This window comes from Lactuca saligna, chromosome 4 (assembly GCF_052625555.1).
Source record: "Lactuca saligna cultivar CGN05327 chromosome 4, ASM5262555v1, whole genome shotgun sequence".
Classification (NCBI taxonomy): Eukaryota; Viridiplantae; Streptophyta; class Magnoliopsida; order Asterales; family Asteraceae; genus Lactuca; species Lactuca saligna.
In genome coordinates, this window is record NC_136420.1 from 1,068,714 (window position 1) to 1,090,014 (window position 21,301).

At 35.4% G+C, this 21,301-nt stretch overlaps 3 protein-coding genes across 4 annotated transcripts; 1 reads left to right on the top strand and 2 right to left on the bottom strand.

Annotated features, from left to right (window-relative positions):
• Positions 1-11,135: 11,135 nt before the first annotated feature.
• LOC145044277 (zinc finger BED domain-containing protein RICESLEEPER 3-like) lies at positions 11,136-13,129 on the bottom strand. Its single transcript, XM_078993155.1, has 5 exons — positions 12,684-13,129; positions 12,461-12,597; positions 12,202-12,310; positions 11,568-11,823; positions 11,136-11,270 (listed from the first exon to the last, which is right to left on the bottom strand). Exons 1-5 carry the CDS (start codon positions 13,127-13,129, stop codon positions 11,136-11,138), a joined length of 1,083 nt encoding a protein of 360 aa, XP_078849281.1.
• Positions 13,130-13,176: 47 nt separating this feature from the next.
• Positions 13,177-15,169, top strand: LOC145044279 (zinc finger BED domain-containing protein RICESLEEPER 2-like). The gene is made up of 4 exons (XM_078993157.1): positions 13,177-13,519; positions 13,609-13,845; positions 13,996-14,738; positions 15,035-15,169. The coding sequence occupies exons 1-4, from the start codon at positions 13,177-13,179 to the stop codon at positions 15,167-15,169; spliced, it is 1,458 nt and encodes a 485-aa protein (XP_078849283.1).
• Positions 15,170-18,857: 3,688 nt separating this feature from the next.
• Positions 18,858-20,093, bottom strand: LOC145041019 (NAC domain-containing protein 83-like). 2 transcript variants are annotated; one of them, XM_078988908.1, is made up of 3 exons: positions 19,735-20,093; positions 19,380-19,648; positions 18,858-19,301 (listed from the first exon to the last, which is right to left on the bottom strand). In XM_078988908.1, the coding sequence occupies exons 1-3, from the start codon at positions 19,913-19,915 to the stop codon at positions 18,993-18,995; spliced, it is 759 nt and encodes a 252-aa protein (XP_078845034.1). In that variant the 5' UTR covers positions 19,916-20,093; the 3' UTR covers positions 18,858-18,992. The 2 variants fall into 2 exon arrangements, with proteins under 2 accessions (XP_078845034.1, XP_078845033.1); XM_078988907.1 differs by having other exon boundaries at positions 18,858-19,648; positions 19,735-20,057.
• Between the last annotated feature and the right edge of the window lie 1,208 nt (positions 20,094-21,301).

Genomic DNA, 21,301 nt, shown 5'->3' on the forward strand with positions numbered 1-21,301 from the left:
GGGATGCCGCAATCCAAGCCATAAAATATTTGAAGGTAGGTGAATGACGATTCACCAATTTCCACCATGAAAACGAAATAAATTATTAGGTTTTAATTGGTTTTCAAAACTCCTAGATTCTTTGAGATTTATTGAAATTTTCAATGGCATGTTTCAATATTGAGTGTGCCCTTCAAGTTTTGTGATTGGGATGCTGAGGATCACAAAACAAGGTGTGAAGTAACCAAGCAAATTACTTGGTACTCTTAATGTTTATCACCTAATCGATGTGTCGGTTAACCACACACACTCCATTGATCTATGATAAACTATAATCCACCCTTTTCCTACTTTTTTAAGTCCAAGTTAGTGGGCCATTTAACCACACACGCTCCACTAACGACTTAAGCAAAGTGCAAAGTGTAATTTCATGGGTTAGCACTTTACTCACATTTTCCTAAAGTAACTAAGATTGGGAATTTATAAAAACATTTAGTTACTTTAAAATCATCATACTTTTAATGAGGATTAAAGTAATTGTCCTACCCGTTCGACTAACGACCATCCACCAGTCAAGGAAGCGATGGGTGAGAGTGGACACCCATTAAACTGCCATTTTATAGGCAAAAACCTTATACCCCTTTATAGACTGACTTCGTGAATAAGGCCTACTAATGGTAAAACGAATTGTTCTTATACATATATATAAATATTATTAACTTATAATATTATAAAGTATAAGGGTTGAATTTTAACTTTTAAAATTCTAGGGGTTGGAACTTACGTTTTCTAAAATGTGTGAGACTTTATATGTTCCAAAACTTGAGTGCAAGTTTTGTAACTTTCAAAACTTTTCAACTTCATAACTTATCAGTTAATGATTTATTAAAATGAAGACTCTTCATTTTCATGTAACTCATGTGTTTCTTTAATGGACTTTAAAAGAGTGACTTTTGGTAATCCATAACTTGAGGACAAATTATGGATTCCATTAAAACATATAAAGATTAAGAATTAAACTAACAAACTATTTGCAAATAATTCCTATGATATTCTAAACTCATAAGTGTATGAACATTCATATCAACAATTTCAAGAATCATAGATAAACCATACAAAACTTGAAATTTTGATAATAGCCATTGTAAATGAATTAGCATAACCATTACATCATCTAAAACAAGTTTTATAAGACCAAAATAGTTTAGGGTAATGTTTCTAGTCCATTTCCGACAGCGAAACTCGAAAATCTGCATTCAGGGCCTCCTACTCGTCGAGTGCAAGAACCTACTTGATCAGTAGGATGAATTAACTCATGGACTCATCGAGTCCCCCCATGGGCTCGGCGAGTTCACTCGGCAGATAGTAGATATTTGAGTTTTTTCAACAAGTTTGCATCAAGTATCAAGAAAACAAGCATAGGCTCTGTTACCACTGATGGGTTTTGAGCATTCTAACATTCCTATGGTGTACATGCAACCCTAGAAACCTTGGATCTTTGTTTTCTTTAAGATACATGCAAATAATAATTAAGTAGCATGTTATGGGGTACTTGAATCATAAAACACTAGTAGAATTGCATACCTTTTAGTAGTGGTTGATTGTTTGGAATTTGAGAGCCTATCACCAATAAGTGGATGCCTCAAATGAAGTCACAAATGACCAAAAACTTTGGAAACTTGAGAGAATAAATACACTCTTCTTGAAATTGGCGATCCTTTAGTTCTCACACAAATTAGTGCCATTTCAAGTGCCAATGACCCCTTTATACAGTGTGGTGGATCAGGGTTACATTCATGTAAACCCTAATACCCATGACCTTTCATTTCCATGAGATCCATGGGTTAAATCTCCATGGACTTTCCATGTAAGCCTAGCCCATTCTAAATAAGCAATAGCCCACACTATATAAATACAAGAGCCCATATTTAATTAGTCACCTTTTTGATCACCAAATTAATTCTAAATTAATTCTAGATCAACATTAATTAATTAATATGATTTTGTATTAATATATTAGAACTTATAATATATTAATAAATCATAAACATACTATTCTCAAAAGATTATCAATAAATTGTTCAGGTGAAGTGCAACCCAAATGGACCATGCCGGTTCGGGTCAAGTACATCTCAAATATAGTTGTGGACTTAGACACCTTATCCAACAATCTCTTCACGAAGTTCTTCAATTTTCTGATTAACATCTTCATAAACTTTCTTTACATCTTGAACAAATAGCGCATGCCTTTGCCTTGCAACAACCTTCAATTCTGTAAGGGATCCATAAAAGGATTCTGATTGAGGTTTGACTCGTAACTCATTACACTTTGTCCATATGATCAAGTTTATATTGAAGACGATGCTTTTGAGCTTTCAACATCAAATCCACCTCTAGGCCAGAAACTGAATGTTTTCCTCCTGCATCAGCTTGTAATTGTAGCAAAGAATTGGGATTTCTGTTTAGGATTTTGAATTGTTTCCCAGTCATCAACATATTATTAGGAATATCCTCTTCTGCTGGATCAAACTCAATTTCAACAAAGGTGCCCTCAAATTCATTATCTTCTGTTTGATCATCTTCTTGAACAGTTTTGTACTCAGTAGATTGAGACGAAAACAAAGAGGTAATGGGTTGACTGATGATGTTTACGAAAGTGGGTGAGTGAGTAGATGTAGAAATGGTCAAATGAAATGGTGGCAGAGAAGTTGTAGTATCAATGGTAGAAGTTTCAAAAGATGATGAAAGAATAAGATTTGGAGAATTTGATGTCGATGGTTATTGATTGGGAAGGATTAATGATCGATGTTAAGAAATCATCGATGTTCGTATGATCCTATAGTCGAATGGCTGGATTGAAAAGCGAAGCCTTCTATTATTTTTGATGTCGAAGATGTCTGATGTGCGAAGGGTCTCACATGCGAAGGATTACTTGGGTTACTAATCTTCGAAAGCCGTGACACGGAGTTTGAGAAATTGATTTCGATGATTTTGATAATTTGGGTTAAAGTGTTTCGAAAGTTTGGTTGTGAGAACGAATATCGACTAACGTAGATTTTGAATTCGATGGTTGAAGATTGTTACCGATTTCGCGAAGGTCGAAGATTTTTTTATAGTAAAGGTTTTTACCTGGCGTCGACATTCGCAAATGGAACAAGTATATTGGAGAAGCAAACAAACAGCTTTCGAAATTAATCCCAGAAGTTTCAAAAACTTGACAGTTTGTAACCACTATCGAAATAAGCAATATTTTTTTATAGTTTGACGAGTTGTGCAGATGTTTCGAAGTTGTTCCTAAAGTTTCGAAGATTTGGCAGAATTCACCCAACTTCGACATTGGGTTGAAATTTTTGAGAAATGGGAAAATTTTCGAAACAGGCCCCTACAGTTAATGCGAATTGACAATTTCTACCGGGTCACTATTTAATTTTGAAATTGACAGTTTCTACCCAATTTTGAGAAATTTTGTCAAAGGCGGTCTGTGAACGAAGCTAAAAATTGGAGATTTTTTGGACTTTCTGGATTGAAGAAAAATATTTATGCCATGTGTTAAGGGGGAGTTTTGGATAGAAAAATTCTGAATTGAACACTTTTTCATTCTTTTCTTGGTTTTATAATCATTTATAAAAAATGGGAGAGATTTATATGGAACTTCGAAAGTTTAATTTTTCAAATTATGTGGACTTGAAGACCGAAGTGACCTCGAGTATTTGAAGTTTATGAAATGATTCGATTGGATATTTGGAAGTGATTTCGGTTCATGATGGGTTTGGACTAATTGAAGATTTTTGGGATGTGCTTTTATGCTCAACTGTAGGGTGATTACTTAGAGATTGAGAAACTCCTAATTGTCCGTTGATGCTCGGTTCGTATGGTCTCACATTCTAGAACCTAAATTGAAGAATCATGGAAGAATTGAAGATTTGATGTTCATCTTTACATGTGTCATGTTTGAGGCTCGGTTTGTGAAGTTGCTTAATTTTGGAAGATTTAAAGCGGGTCATCCATTCCTAACTTTGAGGGGATAGTGTTGGGCACAAAGTTATCCATGTATGACTTTATAAATAATTTGATGTTTGTAGACCCACTTGCATGTGGTAAAGTAGCCTTGTGACATGAGAGATAGAGAAAAAGATATATATATATATATATATATATATATAGAGAGAGAGAGAGAGAGAGAAAGAGAAAGATGTAAACACCTCTATATAAAGTGGTTTCATTCCACTTGTAGATGTGTGCTTGAGAGATGTAACATTGAGAGTGTCAGTGTGTGTTAATTATGTAGATTTAGATCTAGATCCCTTTTTGTAACATCTTTCATAATCGGATGTATCTCTTAAACTCCGAAATCATTGTGTTCTTTGTGTGTTCTTTAATTTCTCATGCCAAACCAATGTTCATAATTCACATCATACCATTGGCCAGAAAGGTCCCTATACAAGATGAAATATGATATGGGTATATTTAGTTATAAAATTCATGCATGATCTTAATACTTTATGTTGATTTTGTCTCATTTAATGAACAAAGGGTGCTTAATTAGATTAAATATTTCATTTTCAGCAACAATGACATGCTCGGAAGGAAAAGGAAGCGGAACTAGCGATTGGAGGCTTGGATATTGGATTTTGAAGAAAGAAGGATGTTGCTGGACAGCTTGACCCCTCGTCAGTGTTTTGGCCATATCTCATGAACTGAAACTCCGATTGATGAGATTCAAAATGTTATGAAAAGTAGACACAATTTCGGACGACTTTCGTGTTTTGAGAAAATGCTGATTTGAAACGTACTCGGCGAGTAGGGTCGATTACTCGCCGAGTTGGTCAGAAGTTTCACGATTCTGGACACGCTGACTTGCCGTACACGGGTTTTAAGTGATGGACTCGCCGAGTAGGTCACTGGACTCGCCGAGTAGCCTCTGTTTTGTGAAAATCTATATAAAGGGACTTTCAGATCGATATCAGAGGATACAGATGAACCCTTGGAGGCTAATTGTCGACTAAAGGTGCTGCTATAGCGTGGGAAGCAAGGGAATCAACCCTACATTCAATTTTAAGGAGAATCAAGTCAAAATCAAGTTTACTCTTACCTAATCTCTTGTTTGAACTATGTTTTTACCAATTGATTTCGTTTTTGTGCTTGTTTCTGCTGTAATCATGAGCTAAAAACTCCTAACTTCTGTTTAGGTAGATGAATTTGTGAACATGGATTGATTATTTAATTAGGATTAATTTTAATTGGTGATTATGTTTTATTAAGCTTCTTAAGGAACCTTATGTGTTAACAATAACTATTCTTCTATTAATAAATTAGTAATTAAGTTGTATGAACATCTCTTAGTTGCTAATTTCCTATGATTTACGTGACCACATAGTTGTATGTCTAGGAATGACGAATGTGAAACTAGAATTAACTTGAAGATAAGTAAGTTAATGTGTGAGCTTGTGTGATACACCATCAACAAGAGGTTAATTGAATCACCAATTTGATTATCTAATTACAAGTCTTTCTAAAACCGAATCAACAAACTAGGAAATTCATTAATTTAGACAACTGGCCATTGCTTGAATTAATATGTTTTCTAAAGATTAGCTATAGCGAATGTGAATCTAATCACTTTAGTCGGTAACCAATGAAGAATTAATCCGATATATTTACCATAACATCATCCATGGGAATAAATGATTCGAAACTAAACAGAAGGCCTTTTTAATTATTGAATTTAGTTGATCTTTGTTTTCTTAGCTATTAGTTGCTTAGTTTGCGTGTTAGTAAAGTATTTAAGTTTCTAGTCTTGCAAAACTAGAGAAAACTCTTTTTTTTTACTTGTTTTATTTAGACAATATTAACATTTATTTTAATTGTTTACCGTTCCCTGTGTTCGATACCCTACTTACCTGAACTAAACTACTAATCGATAGGTACACTGCCTTTCGTGTGTTTGTCTTTGTGTTTAAGTTAGTAGGATTAAAACTAGTTGGTTTTACACACATCAAAATATAATCATAATCATAAATAAGGAAAGCAACAAAAGATAAGGATAAATCACAATCTAGTAACCACATCCAGTGCTGCACAAGCCTCGTCAATGGTCAACGAAAATTCCCTGCTCTCCACCACATGAGCCTCCGCCTTGCCTTGGTGGCCATCATTAATCCTTAAGGTACCTAGTGTAGGTGAAACTACTTGTCCTCTGGATAATCTCATACAATCGGCCTTTTTATGGCTGGTTTGATTGCAATGAAAGCAAATCAAAGCACTCTTGGGAAAATACCTACTCATGTGGCCCGATTGGCCACAAGTAAAACAACCTGAACCTACTACTCGAAATACTCCACTATACGGCCTGCCATAATGGCCCTGACCCTGCTAGCCTCTGGTGCGTGCATTGAAAGTCTAGGTCCTCATTGTCTACCCTACTTCTTTCAGCACCTGCTCCGGCTTGTGCTTCGTACGAAGCTCCAATTCAGTCTTCCGATAGCAGACCCTTTTAATCATATCATTTAGGGTATTGCATCCCGAGAAGCTCACAAACTCCTTGATATCATTCAGGGTCTTTATCATATCCTCATATGCAGCGTACCAAGGGACCAATAAAGCACTCTCCCTAAACTCGTGCAACCTTCCATCAGTTAGTTTTGTGCCTGAGCTAGAACCAGAACCTGAACCTCCTCGAGTAACCGTCACCATCCTCAAACTGAAACACAACATATAAAAAATCAACATATGAATTGAGGGGATTTTCACTTCATAAGCCTCTTTAGAGTTCCTAGGCCTGTTATCACCTTAGGTACAGATCATGTGCTTCAGTAGTATGGGCCCAATACTTCCTTTCACACCTACATGTACCTTCCTCAAGAGCAGGCCTCATTCCTCCAAGTCACCATACTAACCATATGAAAATCCTATGCTAAATAGCATACATATCCAAGGTTCTCCTAGGAAGTCTCAACTCCCATAGCCCACAATACCAAGAACTGATGGGTTTGATACAAACAATCCTATGTGCACATGCAACCCTAGCATTGGATCTATGTTTTCACTATTAGATATACAACATTATGAACACATAATAAAACCCTAAAGATGATTGCTATTATCAAAATTAACCTAGAAGGTTAGATTACATACCTCTTGTTGTTATATTGTAATAACAACTTAAATCTTCAAACCCTAAGTCTTGAAAGCAAGCACCACAAGTGTAGTGCCTCTAATGGCTCACAAACACCACAAGCAATTGGAGAGGCTATAGAGAGAGAAGAGGGAGGTGGAAATTAGGCCCTAAGAACCCTTTAGGAAGCATGGACGAATTCATTAGCCTTAGGGGTCTTTATATAGGTGTAAAGATTAGGGTTTCAGTCCTTATCCTTATCTAGTTGCTTGCCCACCAAGTAACAATAAGATAAGCCTTGACAACCTATATCTTTGGACGATTTCAAGGATACAAATCCTTTAGATTTCTTCCAACCCATATTAGGATAATTCTTACCCTACTTTGTAACTATCACATAATTACAATTCAGCCCCTCTAGTTTAATTAATTACACTTGATCACAAAATTAATTCCTAATTAATTATTGACCAATATTAATTAAACAAATATGATTTCTCCTTTAATATATTATTCTTATAACATATTAATAAATCATAATAACCTCTTTCTCTATTATTTCTCCAATCAAGTTGCTTTGGTGAAGGCAACCCAAAAGCACCATGCACAATCGGGTCAAGTACTTACCAAATATGGTTACGGACTTAGACACTAATCCAACAAGAACCTCAATCAAAACCAATGGTCGCCTTATGCATAAAAGTTATACACAAAATAGGATCACATAGACTGTGAAATGATGATTCTACCCTAAGTCCACAACCAAAAAAGGAACATAGAATGAGGCCAAATCGATCATTATTAGGGCTATATAATCCTAATCGTATAAACTTTGAAAGCTTACACTTAGCAATTAGTTAAGCTGATATCAATTCAAGTACATAAGAATCCAATCCACCTAGGCTATAAGGCATCTCATAAAACAGGTAATTTTATCATATGATTCCTGAAGGTATCCTTAGCCCTAATCTCGAATGCAATTCGCATATCAAGCATACTAATCACAATACATAAGTATGCATAATTTAGGGAACCACTTACTTGAGCTCAGCTGATTGCACACATCGTACTCCCCCTTTTTCTTAATAAAGATATTTTTAGAGTCCAATTTCTTTTTCTTTTAAAAAGATTATGATTTCCTCAGTTTGAGCTCTGACGCACCCGAAGTGTGCTTGGATCCCTCAAACCAAGGCTCTGATACCAAATTGTAACGTCCCAAAATAGTAATAAAAAATTTTCATTTGGAAGTCTATCAAATCAGTCATCAATTGTTCAAAATCAAACACCAAGTCATAATATTCAAAACATTAGAGTATAATTATTCAAAGTACGGAAATCATGAGGGGATGATGCTACACCATCACGTTGGGCCCTTCCTTTATGAACTAGAAGTACCTAAAACCATAAACATAAACTCTAAGCTCAAGGCTTAGTGATTTACCCAAAGCACCACATACCAAACATACATGTATGGGCCCTACCTTGGGGGGTATTTCAACTCAAAAAACAGACATTGGCCCTGCCTTGGGGTATATTTCAATCCGAATATACCATAGTGGATCCAAACCGGGGGTGTATTACAACCTAGACATGTCATAGTGGGTTCCGCCCTAGGGCGTATTTGAACTCGGACATGCAGGCACATATAAGCCACATAACAACTTTCATTCTACATAATACTATAATGGGCCGACATTGGTGCCTCCCACCTATAGATACAGTGTGAAAATTCACCGCATAGAAAAATGAGAAAACTAAATAGCATGCCGCTCCGAGATCAACTCTACAAGTCACCTTTACGAATTCAGTGACAAAATCTCAGTATACAGATCAAAATACGTAAAGTACCCCTATGTCAAACCCTAATCAAAATCTAGGTCAAAGTCAACTAAGTCAACCGAGTTGATTCCGCGAGTACGCTGGGCGTACTCAACGTGTATGTGGGGCGTATTACATGATTGACCAAAGTTGAGGAGCTGACCACATACACACAATATACCCTTTGGTACGCCTAGCGTACACAACTGCCATCAACTTTATCCATTAACTGCTTAATCCTTAAGCACTTAAGTCCATATTCCAGAACTATACCCTAAAAGGTGTCCTTAACCATAAAGTTTCCAACTTTTATGGTTTTGCATGGCTATTAGGACCTCAACATAAAAAACCATCGCTTCTTTACCCATTAAGGCAACCTAGATCATGAATGGAAAGATACTAATACCCAAGATCACTTTTTTATGATTTAACACATCGTAAAACATCTGGAAGGACAACTCAAACATCTTGGAGTATTCCATACTCACAAGGATCAAGATTAGGATAAAAGGTGCCAACTTTAAGCTAAAACTTGATCTAAATGAAATACTCATCAAGGTTGGAGCTTTATACCTCCAAAAGGTGCACAAAGGAGTGTAGATGTTGGATCCAAGGTCTTGAGGGAAACTCTACAACTTCAATGCTCTTCCTTCAGCTCCAAAAGCTCCAAGATGGCACTAAAAGACTCTCCAAGCTTCAAAATGCACTTACACACTTTAGGGTTTCGAAATGAGGAAATGAGGCTAGATTTAAGAGAGTGCATGAACCATAAAGATGTTAAAATAGGGTCCAAACCCTAACAGTTAGGGTTTAAACCCTGGCTACGTACACCCAACGTACGCACGTCATGCCCAAAAATTACGAAGTTGCCCTTAGGGACCAACTTTGTAAAACAAACACCAACCAAGGGTTAAAAGGAAAATACATGGAAATCAATATGTTACATAAATAGTAGATGAGAATTCTAGCCTCTCATGTTTACATGCAAAAAATAAAATACCAAGAAAACACACACACACACACACACACACATATATATATATATATATATATATATATATATAATGCTAGAAATTATAAACATAATGATTTATAAATTGTTAAACTTAGCGGCGCTATGCCTTTATCTTCACGTCACTATCTGTTATCTATCACTGTACCCTTGGTTTTTAATGTAACTTTGATTTTCTTCCTTATCAGCTCCATTCTTTATCCCAATCTTTTCCTTTTATCTCCAACTCTGAATTTTTTCTATATTTATCAAATATAAGCTTTATTTAACATATTTAACCTTAAAATATAATATTCTAGAACATTTATTATAATAAATAACTAAATTATATGATTAATTTAAACAATATTAAATATCAATTCTAAAATAAAGGACAATCCATAATGTACGATGATTGAGCCTACAATATACCTTTACCTTGACATATCATGTTTGCAATTATTTGGAAAAACGACTTATGTGGGTAACAAGCTATTAATTTTGTTCGCATTTAGTCTCTTTCCTTTTTTGTACACCATTACCATCTAACTTATTGCACCTATTCATATGTTACCCTTATGATATCCTACTAGACCTGGCAATCCGTGTCTGCGTGTCGTGTATTCGTGTCAGACACGAATTTACACGATACGAATTTGGTAAACATGAACACGACACGAATTATAAAACGTGTTTCGAATATCAAACACGAACACGACACATAAAAAATTCGTGTGACACATGACACGACACGAATATACACGTTTTTAACCGTGTTACACGAAAAAACGAATAAACACGAATAAACACAAATAAACACGCTTTTAATGCATTTTTTAAGCTAGGATGACAAATTGACAATAACATGCAATAATCTTAATCCAAAGTACAAAGTACAAAGTTCAAACTCAAAATTACAATCCCAAAATATTTTAAAACAAGTAAATTACTAAATTACTAACTATTAACCGTGCCAGAGGTTGAACTTTTAACCGAGTTAGGCTCCTCATTATCATCCAAACTGACAACTTCGTTCACCACATCACCAACATTATAATTAGCTTCTCCAAATAACCAATCTTTGGTACAAATAATTGCTTCCGTAACATCAGATTTGAGGGAGCTTCGATATTGATCAAGAACTTTACCTCCAACACTAAATGCAGACTCGGAAGCTACAGTGGAAACGGGAATAGTCAATATATCTCGTGCCATAGCAGTAAGATCGGGATATCAAACCTGATGTCCTTTCCAATATTCCAAAATATTTATCTCTGTTGTTCTTGGCATTCGGGGCTCCTCCAAATATAAGTCAAGTTCGGACTTTTTAGTTGAAACAACATACTCGTAATCAAACGAGTCGAACTCCTATTAGTAAAATGAGAACATTAAAAATCTTGAATAAATATGATAAAAAATAATAAAAAAAAAAAGCAGTTTTCATTTTTCATAATAAAAAAAAAACATTTTTCATTTTTCATAATAAAAAATAGTTTTCATTTTTCAAAAAGAAAAAACAGTTTTTATTTTTCATAATATAAAAAACAGTTTTTATTTTTCATACAAAAAACAAAACAGTTTTCATTTTTCAGATTTCAAGTTTTCGGTTTTCATTTGACGAATAAATTATTGAATGTAAAATAAATATTAAACAAAAAGTTGTACCTTCCAAGCTTCATTGACATTTATACCGCTACCCATTTCATCCAAGCTTTCGTTAGGCTCATTTACATCATTTAAAGTTGAGCCATTATTTTTTCTCATTGCAGAATTACTACAATAAATATCAAAAAGAGACGATAAAGTATCTTTCACTTCATCAAATTGACTTGATTTCTCTCCATAAATCTTAGTGTAGCCCCATTCCACAGTTTGCAACTTGTATCGAGGATCAAAAACCACAGCTAGAGCCAAAATCAAGCTAAACTCGGATCAATATTTCTCAAACTTTGCAAACATCAAATCAGCCATTTTTATAAGTCTTGCATCATTGCTGTCCCTATGTTTCTCCAAGGTCAAACGGGCCATTAAAACAGAAGGAAAATACAACTTAGATGTAGGATATTTTGACCCAGAAAATACACAAGTAATGTCATAGAAACTACATAAAAATTTGCTAAGGACTTCAATCCTATCCCACTCGTCATTAGTTGGACAAAATCTATAATTTGAATCACTTGCTTCCAAATGAGTAAAGGCCGTACGAAAGTAAAGTGCACTTCGAAGCATGAGATATGTGGAATTCCACCTTGTTGGAACATCTTGTCTTAACCCCCGTTTTGGATCCAAACTAACTAACTTCACACAATCCACAAATTGTCGTTTGCGAGCTTGAGATGCTTTGACATACTTCACACTTTCTCTTACTTTAGAAACACAACCATCAATCTCTTTCAACCCATCTTGAACTATCAAATTTAGAATGTGAGCACAACATCTTATATGAAAAAATTGACCATCTTTAATAGGTGCTTTCCTAACATTCAATTGCAACTTCAAGATATTAACGAAAGTGTCATTCGCGGAAGCATTGTCTAATGTTATGGAAAACAACTTACCTTCTGTTCCCCAATCCGCAAGCATAGAGTAAACTTTTTCAATCAATGAAATTCCATTGTGGGGAGGTGGCATATCAGAAAAATTCAACAATCTTTTCTGCAAAATCCAATTTTCATCAATGAAATGAGCTGTAAGGCTAATGTATCCATCAGTAGTAATAGAACTCCACAAATCAGAAGTTAAGCAAATACGACCCGGTGCTTCCTTTAGAAACGATTTAACTTGTTTCTTTCTTTCTTGTGCATATTCACAATATCAGATCTCACCGTGTTTCTACATATTAAATTCAAATCTTCCGACACATATTCAAACAAGTCTTTAATACCACTATAGTCCACAAATGATAATGGTAAGTTGTGCATGACAATTGCTCTTACTAACTTCTCACGAAATATATCTCTGATGAATTTTGAGGACTTCAACATCAAAGAATCTTTATCCTTCCCCAATAACATTTGACCTACAACAAGCCTATCCGGCCTATAACATTTATTTATATGTTGTTGTAAGTTCCCGGTTCCATATCTACTATCATAGTTCTTCACCTCATCACACCATCTGCATTTTGCTCTCTTAACTCCATCTTTTGTGACAACATCATTTAATAACTCGAATACACGCCATACCGCTGATGTTTGTTTCTTCTCCCTCTTACGGGTTCCTTTCATTTTCTGATTGTGTTCTCCCTCCTTCTTTACCTCCACACAGTCAGAAAATGAAAGGAACCCGTAAGAGGGAGAAGAAACAAACATCAGCGGTATGGCGTGTATTCGAGTTATTAAATGATGTTGTCACAAAAGATGGAGTTAAGAGAGCAAAATGCAGATGGTGTGATGAGGTGAAGAACTATGACAGTAGATATGGAACCGGGAACTTACAACGACATATAAATAAATGTTATAGGCCGGATAGGCTTGTTGTAGGTCAAATGTTATTGGGGAAGGATAAAGATTTTTTGATGTTGAAGTCCTCAAAATTCAGCAAAGATATATTTCGTGAGAAGTTAGTAAGAGCAATTGTCATGCACAACTTACCATTATCATTTGTGGACTATAGTGGTATTAAAGACTTGTTTGAATATGTGTCGGAAGATTTGAATTTAATATGTAGAAACACTGTGAGATCTGATATTGTGAATATGCACAAGAAAGAAAGAAACAAGTTAAATCGTTTCTAAAGGAAGCACCGGGTCGTATTTGCTTAACTTCTGATTTGTGGAGTTCTATTACTACTGATGGATACATTAGCCTTACAGCTCATTTCATTGATGAAAATTGGATTTTGCAGAAAAGATTGTTGAATTTTTCTGATATGCCACCTCCCCACAATGGAATTTCATTGAGTGAAAAAGTTTACTCTATGCTTGCGGATTGGGGAATAGAAGGTAAGTTGTTTTCCATAACATTAGACAATGCTTCCGCGAATGACACTTTCGTTAATATCTTGAAGTTGCAATTGAATGTTAGGAAAGCACCTATTAAAGATGGTCAATTTTTTCATATAAGATGTTGTGCTCACATTCTAAATTTGATAGTTCAAGATGGGTTGAAAGAGATTGATGGTTGTGTTTCTAAAGTAAGAGAAAGTGTGAAGTATGTCAAAGCATCTCAAGCTCGCAAACGACAATTTGTGGATTGTGTGAAGTTAGTTAGTTTGGATCCAAAACGGGGGTTAAGACAAGATGTTCCAACAAGGTGGAATTCCACATATCTCATGCTTCGAAGTGCACTTTACTTTCGTACGGCCTTTACTCATTTGGAAGCAAGTGATTCAAATTATAGATTTTGTCCAACTAATGACGAGTGGGATAGGATTGAAGTCCTTAGCAAATTTTTATGTAGTTTCTATGACATTACTTGTGTATTTTCTGGGTCAAAATATCCTACATCTAAGTTGTATTTTCCTTCTGTTTTAATGGCCCGTTTGACCTTGGAGAAACATAGGGACAGCAATGATGCAAGACTTATAAAAATGGCTGATTTGATGTTTGCAAAGTTTGAGAAATATTGGTCCGAGTTTAGCTTGATTTTGGCTCTAGCTGTGGTTTTTGATCCTCGATACAAGTTGCAAACTGTGGAATGGGGCTACACTAAGATTTATGGAGAGAAATCAAGTCAATTTGATGAAGTGAAAGATACTTTATCGTCTCTTTTTGATATTTATTGTAGTAATTCTGCAATGAGAAAAAATAATGGCTCAACTTTAAATGATGTAAATGAGCCTAACGAAAGCTTGGATGAAATGGGTAGCGGTATAAATGTCAATGAAGCTTGGAAGGTACAACTTTTTGTTTAATATTTATTTTACATTCAATAATTTATTCGTCAAATGAAAACCGAAAACTTGAAATCTGAAAAATGAAAACTGTTTTGTTTTTTGTATGAAAAATAAAAACTGTTTTTTATATTATGAAAAATAAAAACTGTTTTTTCTTTTTGAAAAATGAAAACTATTTTTTATTATGAAAAATGAAAAATGTTTTTTTTTTATTATGAAAAATGAAAACTGCTTTTTTTTTTATTATTTTTTATCATATTTATTCAAGATTTTTAATGTTCTCATTTTACTAATAGGAGTTCGACTCGTTTGATTACGAGTATGTTGTTTCAACTAAAAAGTCCGAACTTGACTTATATTTGGAGGAGCCCCGAATGCCAAGAACAACAGAGATAAATATTTTGGAATATTGGAAAGGACATCAGGTTTGATATCCCGATCTTACTGCTATGGCACGAGATATATTGACTATTCCCGTTTCCACTGTAGCTTCCGAGTCTGCATTTAGTGTTGGAGGTAAAGTTCTTGATCAATATCGAAGCTCCCTCAAATCTGATGTTACGGAAGCAATTATTTGTACCAAAGATTGGTTATTTGGAGAAGCTAATTATAATGTTGGTGATGTGGTGAACGAAGTTGTCAGTTTGGATGATAATGAGGAGCCTAACTCGGTTAAAAGTTCAACCTCTGGCACGGTTAATAGTTAGTAATTTAGTAATTTACTTGTTTTAAAATATTTTGGGATTGTAATTTTGAGTTTGAACTTTGTACTTTGTACTTTGGATTAAGATTATTGCATGTTATTGTCAATTTGTCATCCTAGCTTAAAAAATGCATTAAAAGTGTGTTTATTTGTGTTTATTCGTGTAACACGGTTAAAAATGTGTATATTCGTGTCGTGTCATGTGTCACACGAATTTTTTATGTGTCGTGTTCGTGTTTGATATTCGAAACACGTTTTATAATTCGTGTTGTGTTCGTGTTTACCAAATTCGTGTCGTGGAAATTCGTGTCTGATACGAATACATGACACGCAGACACGGATTGCCAGGTCTAACTGTAGGTAAAAAGGAAATATGCAAACAGTTTTAGCAAGTTGGATTGTATAGGATGTACAAAAAGACAAGGTCTAAATTTGAAAAAAAAATCTCCTACCACCTCCTCCACCACCACAACCACCACCTCTACTATCACCAACACCTCCACCTCTGTCACCACCATCGCCGCCACCACCATTTCCTTCACCGCCTCCACACCACCACTACCTCCACTACCTCCTTCATCATCTACCGCTACCACCTCCACTACCTATACCTCCACCTTCTTCACCTCCACTAACAGCTCCGTGTTCGCCACTAACACCACCTCCACCTCCGTCGACCGTCACCACCTCTATTATTACCTCCGCTACCTCCGTCTTTGTCACTAAAGTTGGTGCTAGTGGCGATTAGGAGGTGGATATGGTGGTGATGGAGATGTAGGTGACGGAGAAAGTGGTGGTAGTGATAGAGGTGGTGGTGGTGGTGGTCCTAGAGGTGGAGGTGGTGGTGTTGGAGGCAGAGGTGGAGGTGGCGGCGGTGGTGGTGGTAGTGGGGGTGGAACTGGTGGTTGGAGGTGGTAAGGGGATGTTCATTTTTGTTCATATTTAGTCATTTTCTTTTTGTATACTATATGTCATCCAACTTGTTAAAACTGTTCACATATTACCCATTTTACTTATAATAGCATATCACAATGGTAAAATATAAACAAGTTCAACAGGTTAGATGATATATAATTATAAAAAGAAAATCAACAGTTGATTACCTTTATATTGGTCATTGATCAAGTTAGATGATATATAACAGTTGATTATAAATTATTTTTCCAAATTATTTTGTTTGAGATCATTATTTATTCTCCAACAATCTCTCACAAAAATAAAGAATATTGAACAATGAGTTTTGTACTCTATGTTTATTTTTTTAAACCTCAAAATATTGGTCATTTTCGATTATGAATCCATTTATGTTAATAGTCATTGTTGTAAATATTTAAAAAAAAATTGGGGCTTTAGGTATGTAACTAAACAAGAGCAAGCAACTGTATATATTTGTATTTCATAATTAAAGATATTAGTAATAATTTTAGTCGTGCTTAGACTAATTTGTTTAATCCATTTTGTATTAGGTGTTCGGGGTGTTTCTGGAGGTTGCAAGTTCAAAACTTCTTTCAAACATTTATTTTTAAAGCGTTAGACATCATTAATGTTATTGACCTAAAATTGGGCCTTCAGTTATATATCAAGAAAATAGATCTCTTTTGGCCATCGTATGATGTTAGGAAGCTGCGTGGGGGGATATTCCCGGTTGGCATCGGGAGACCGCCATTGGGGGGGGGGGGGGGGATTCTCGAGGGAGCCGTCAGTAGAGATGTTAGTTTCATTAGCAGCTTAGCCATAAAGAGAGCTGAAAACGTTGTGAATTTAATGTGCCTTCTTCCTCAATCGTCTGAACCGCAGAGTAAGATCCTTCTACTTCGGTCTTGTATGGGTATTGCTAAACTTTTATTTGGATTGACGACGTTCCAACCCGTTCACATGGAGTAGACAACGTTGCTCTTTGACAGTGGGTTAAGCAGGGTGATTTAGGACATTGCGGTTTGTGGTGGCCCTTTCTTTGGTGACATACATTGGCGAATTGCTTCCCTACCCATTAGGTTTAATGGTTTGTGTTTATACTCGGCAGTAGAGGCTAACTTATATGCTTTTGTTTCCTGAATGGCCCAATCATGGGTATTGCAAAACTACATCTTATGGGATAGCGATATATATGGTATGGATTCTGATTATATTTGTGTCCTAGCTTTTCTTCGTAACAAGCTTCCGGGCATTGACCTTAGCTTCCGGGGTGCTACAAGGCATGTTTGGACACTTTTGGAGAGCATGCAGTTCATTGCAAAGGACTCCCGGGGTTCAAATACAGGCACGATATGGTTAATGATGTTTTGTTCAACATATGTAAGTGTGCCGGGGTTTCCACCAAGAAAGAGGCTCTTGTGAATTTCTTGACTGACCAGACAGAAGGAATGTCAACCCCTAGACCGACTGACGTTTTGATTTTTGGATGGGTTGGAGGGAAACACGCACGTGTGAACCTTATTGGGGTATCCCTCTCGTAGGCTTGAGGGTCGGAGGTTTTACGGCGGGACATGCTGCATTAAAAGCTGCTACATGAAAGGTCACCACACATGAGTATGAAAAATCAACACGTGTTTATACCATTTGCATTTGATATGTTTGGTTTCTTTGCGTTAGATGTAGTAGAGCTTCTTAATAGAATACAACAAATCATGTATAACAATATTATATCTATAGATGTAGTCTTCAAAAGAATTGATTTACGATACAAAAAAATTTAGCAGCGTAACTTGTTGTCCGTTTGCCATCTCATTCGTTTTACAATGATAACTAAAATTTATTAATCATTGAAGATATGATACACTTCTAGCCTCTCTCTCTCTCTCTCTCTCTCTCTATATATATATATATATATATATATATATATATATATATATATATATATATATATATATATATATATATATATATATATATATATATATATATATAGAGAGAGAGAGAGAGAGAGAGATTAAAAGTCAAGGATGTTGGGTCTTTAGTCCGTTTTAAGGTCGATTGCATAACATTTGTCTTAAAATAAAATATGATTGACGAACAGATATTCTTAATTCTCCTCGTAAATCTTTGTGTTGCAACCATTGTGTGCTGTTTTTTCAATACTGCTTCCTAATTGCTTGGTCCTTGATTTACAAGTAATAATCCTTTTTTACTTTTGAACCTTAAATTGCAATAGTTTAAAATGGGACCCATGACATGAGAAAAAGATTAAATAATGATTGTGATGGTGTAAAAACAAAACCAACCAAGTTGAAGTTGAAGATGAGAAGGAAAGAAATTTGAGAATTAATAATAAATCACCAAAAAGTTGTGAAATTTGAAGAGGAGATTACAAAGAATAGGAGGGACAGCTGTTTCTGTTTCTGTTTCTATTTCTTCCTTCCTTCCTTGTTTCTAGTTCTCTTCTTCCATATTCCATTCCATGGACAACCATTTTAACATATCTAAATTTGGTTTGGATTATTATAATGCTCCTCTGATGAGATGAGTGATGGGAAATTTAACCTTTAAAAAAAAAAAAAGTAAAACTAAAACTAGTATTTTTTAAACACTAGAAAATTAAAAGATTCTTGATTTCACGGCCACTGTTTTCTTCTAAAAGTTGAAACATGATCGCAATTGCTACTGCTCTCCTCATGTTCATCCGTCTCACGGCAAGCATAAACAGAAGCATCGGTGATCCCGCTTGAACCAGAGGATGACGAAGCCGGTAATAGATTCAAATCGGCCGTTTTTGGCTTTGTTTTTGCCAAGAAATCATAGAAAACTGGGTTCGACTTGGGTTCAACCTCAACCTCAAGTGTCTCTTTCTCTTCTTCCTGGTTCTTGTTCCCGTTCCCTCGTTTCTTCAAGAAAATTCTGCACAGCACCCAGTTCTCCATACCCTGCACAAACATCAAAAATTGTGAATTTCTTTTCTCATAATCAACAAAGGCCAATTGATATGTGGTTAAGTTTGTGACCTGGGTGGTCGGGTTTTGGGTAGCAAGGGCAAGACGGTACTCATGCATGATCCAATCGGTTCGAGACCCGGTTGGGGGTTTTCCTTTATAGAAAACCAGAGTTTTCTTCATGCCAACTACTTGATTTTGATTGGTCCGACAGGTCACAATTTGCTTATCTAATCCGGTTGCTTTCCAGTATCCGGATATGGTTGCCCGGTTGGAGCGGTTTCCGTTCGGGTACTTGACTTCCCTGGTGCTGAAAAAGAACCTCTCCTGCTCCAAATCACCTAAACAGACACACACCGAATCAGTCACATTGCAATTTTTGTTTTTCTATTAAATGTGTGTGTGTGTGTGTGTATATGGTATGAACCTGGTAAATCCCATGGATCAGACTTGTTCACATCGACCTCAGGGATGATGGATGCCGGCAAAGGGCAAGACTGGGCCTTACGCTTCAAGTATTGTACCACAAGTTCTTCATCCGTCGGGTGGAACCTGAACCCAGGTGGCAGTCTCAGGACACCGTTTTTCACAAAATTCAGCTTCTCCATCTCTCGATACTAATTTCACCAACGAATTAAATCAAAAAACACGTACTACAAGCTTTGATCTTTAGCCGGGTTAACCCAATTTACATCTTGAAAATTCCATATGAAATCGACTAGAATCGAACAAGAAGAAGAAGAAGAAGAATAAGAAGAAGGGAGGAGGAGTAAATAGGAATGGGTATGTGGCTATGTAAGAAAGAAAGGGAGGGTACTTTATAGTAATTGGGGTCTTCTATTTCTAACAACAAGAAAGAAGAAGAAAAAAAAAAGAACAGGACGACAAGTGTGTTTGGCGTAAACTATACTCAATCTCCTCCTCCTCCCATATAAGTTTTGACGCAATTAATTACTTCTTATTTTTCTTCTCTCGTATCACATGCTATGATTTCCATAGAATATATGCAATATTTGATATTTGATTCAATTGCCAATATCTAATTTCAACAACAAAATAAAATATACCTAAATAAATTACAAAATTATATTTGTCGACAAAATAAATGTTATATTTATTCTAAATAATCCAACATGAAAGCCAAGGTACATGAAATAAATTTCTTTTATGTTTTATTAGAATCGATTAAAAAAATGCTTACTAAATAGTATGTTCAGAACTGTTTAAGTAACGTGGGAGTTCGTTTCATTTTTAAATCTAGTATATAAATGCCTTGCAAGATGATTTATATAGTTTTCATAAGATTAAAGAAAACAAATACCAACCTTTTGGGATATCTTCATGATGAAGACACCGATCGATGTACAACATAAATTGGGCAACCTCCAGCTAAGAATTACATATATAATGGGGTGACATTTGCATGTATATACGTGTAAAGATACGGTGAGCACAATCACTTATCCACATAAAAATATACAGTACATACGTTGTCGGTTTGACGATGAAAAACATGGTTTGTTTCACTTTTAGATCTCTTACGTAATGTGAGATAAGGCTGAATTATGAAATAAGACCTTCTGTTGAAAATGTAGCATTTATGAGGTATCCAACAGCTAATCACTTGTTGGATTTTGGTATTATGGGAATAATCGGGGATATGTAGAACTCATGTTTTTCATGTTTTTAATGCTCTACATTTTTGTACTTTACACACTCCACAACTTAACCGTTTTTATGTTTTCAGTCTTTAGCAATTTAATTAGTTTATATGACGTTGATTATATTCTAAGTGAAAATTTATACAAAAGCATATACTTTGATGAATATTGATAAAGACATGCATGTACATCATAGAACAAAAGTAGGGCTACATTGTTTGTACTGTTAGCTGGTTGGCTGTAAAAAGTCAATGACAAAACGGAAGTATATATCAATATTTGTGTGTAATAAACTTCTATGTTGATTATAAACGGTATCTACCTTTTTATATA

Coding starts and splice junctions, on each gene's coding strand:
- LOC145044277 (XM_078993155.1), bottom strand. CDS start 13,129: ATGAAAGGAACCCGTAAGAGGGAGAAGAAACAAACATCAGCGGTATGG. Junction 12,311..12,460: donor TGCGGATTGGGGAACAGAAG/GTAAGTTGTTTT, acceptor TAAATTTGATAG/TTCAAGATGGGTTGAAAGAG. Junction 11,824..12,201: donor CAATTTGTGGATTGTGTGAA/GTTAGTTAGTTT, acceptor ATCCGAGTTTAG/CTTGATTTTGGCTCTAGCTG.
- LOC145044279 (XM_078993157.1), top strand. CDS start 13,177: ATGAAAGGAACCCGTAAGAGGGAGAAGAAACAAACATCAGCGGTATGG. Junction 13,846..13,995: donor TGCGGATTGGGGAATAGAAG/GTAAGTTGTTTT, acceptor TAAATTTGATAG/TTCAAGATGGGTTGAAAGAG. Junction 14,739..15,034: donor ATGTCAATGAAGCTTGGAAG/GTACAACTTTTT, acceptor TTTTACTAATAG/GAGTTCGACTCGTTTGATTA.
- LOC145041019 (XM_078988907.1), bottom strand. CDS start 19,915: ATGGAGAAGCTGAATTTTGTGAAAAACGGTGTCCTGAGACTGCCACCT. Junction 19,649..19,734: donor TGATCCATGGGATTTACCAG/GTTCATACCATA, acceptor GTGTCTGTTTAG/GTGATTTGGAGCAGGAGAGG.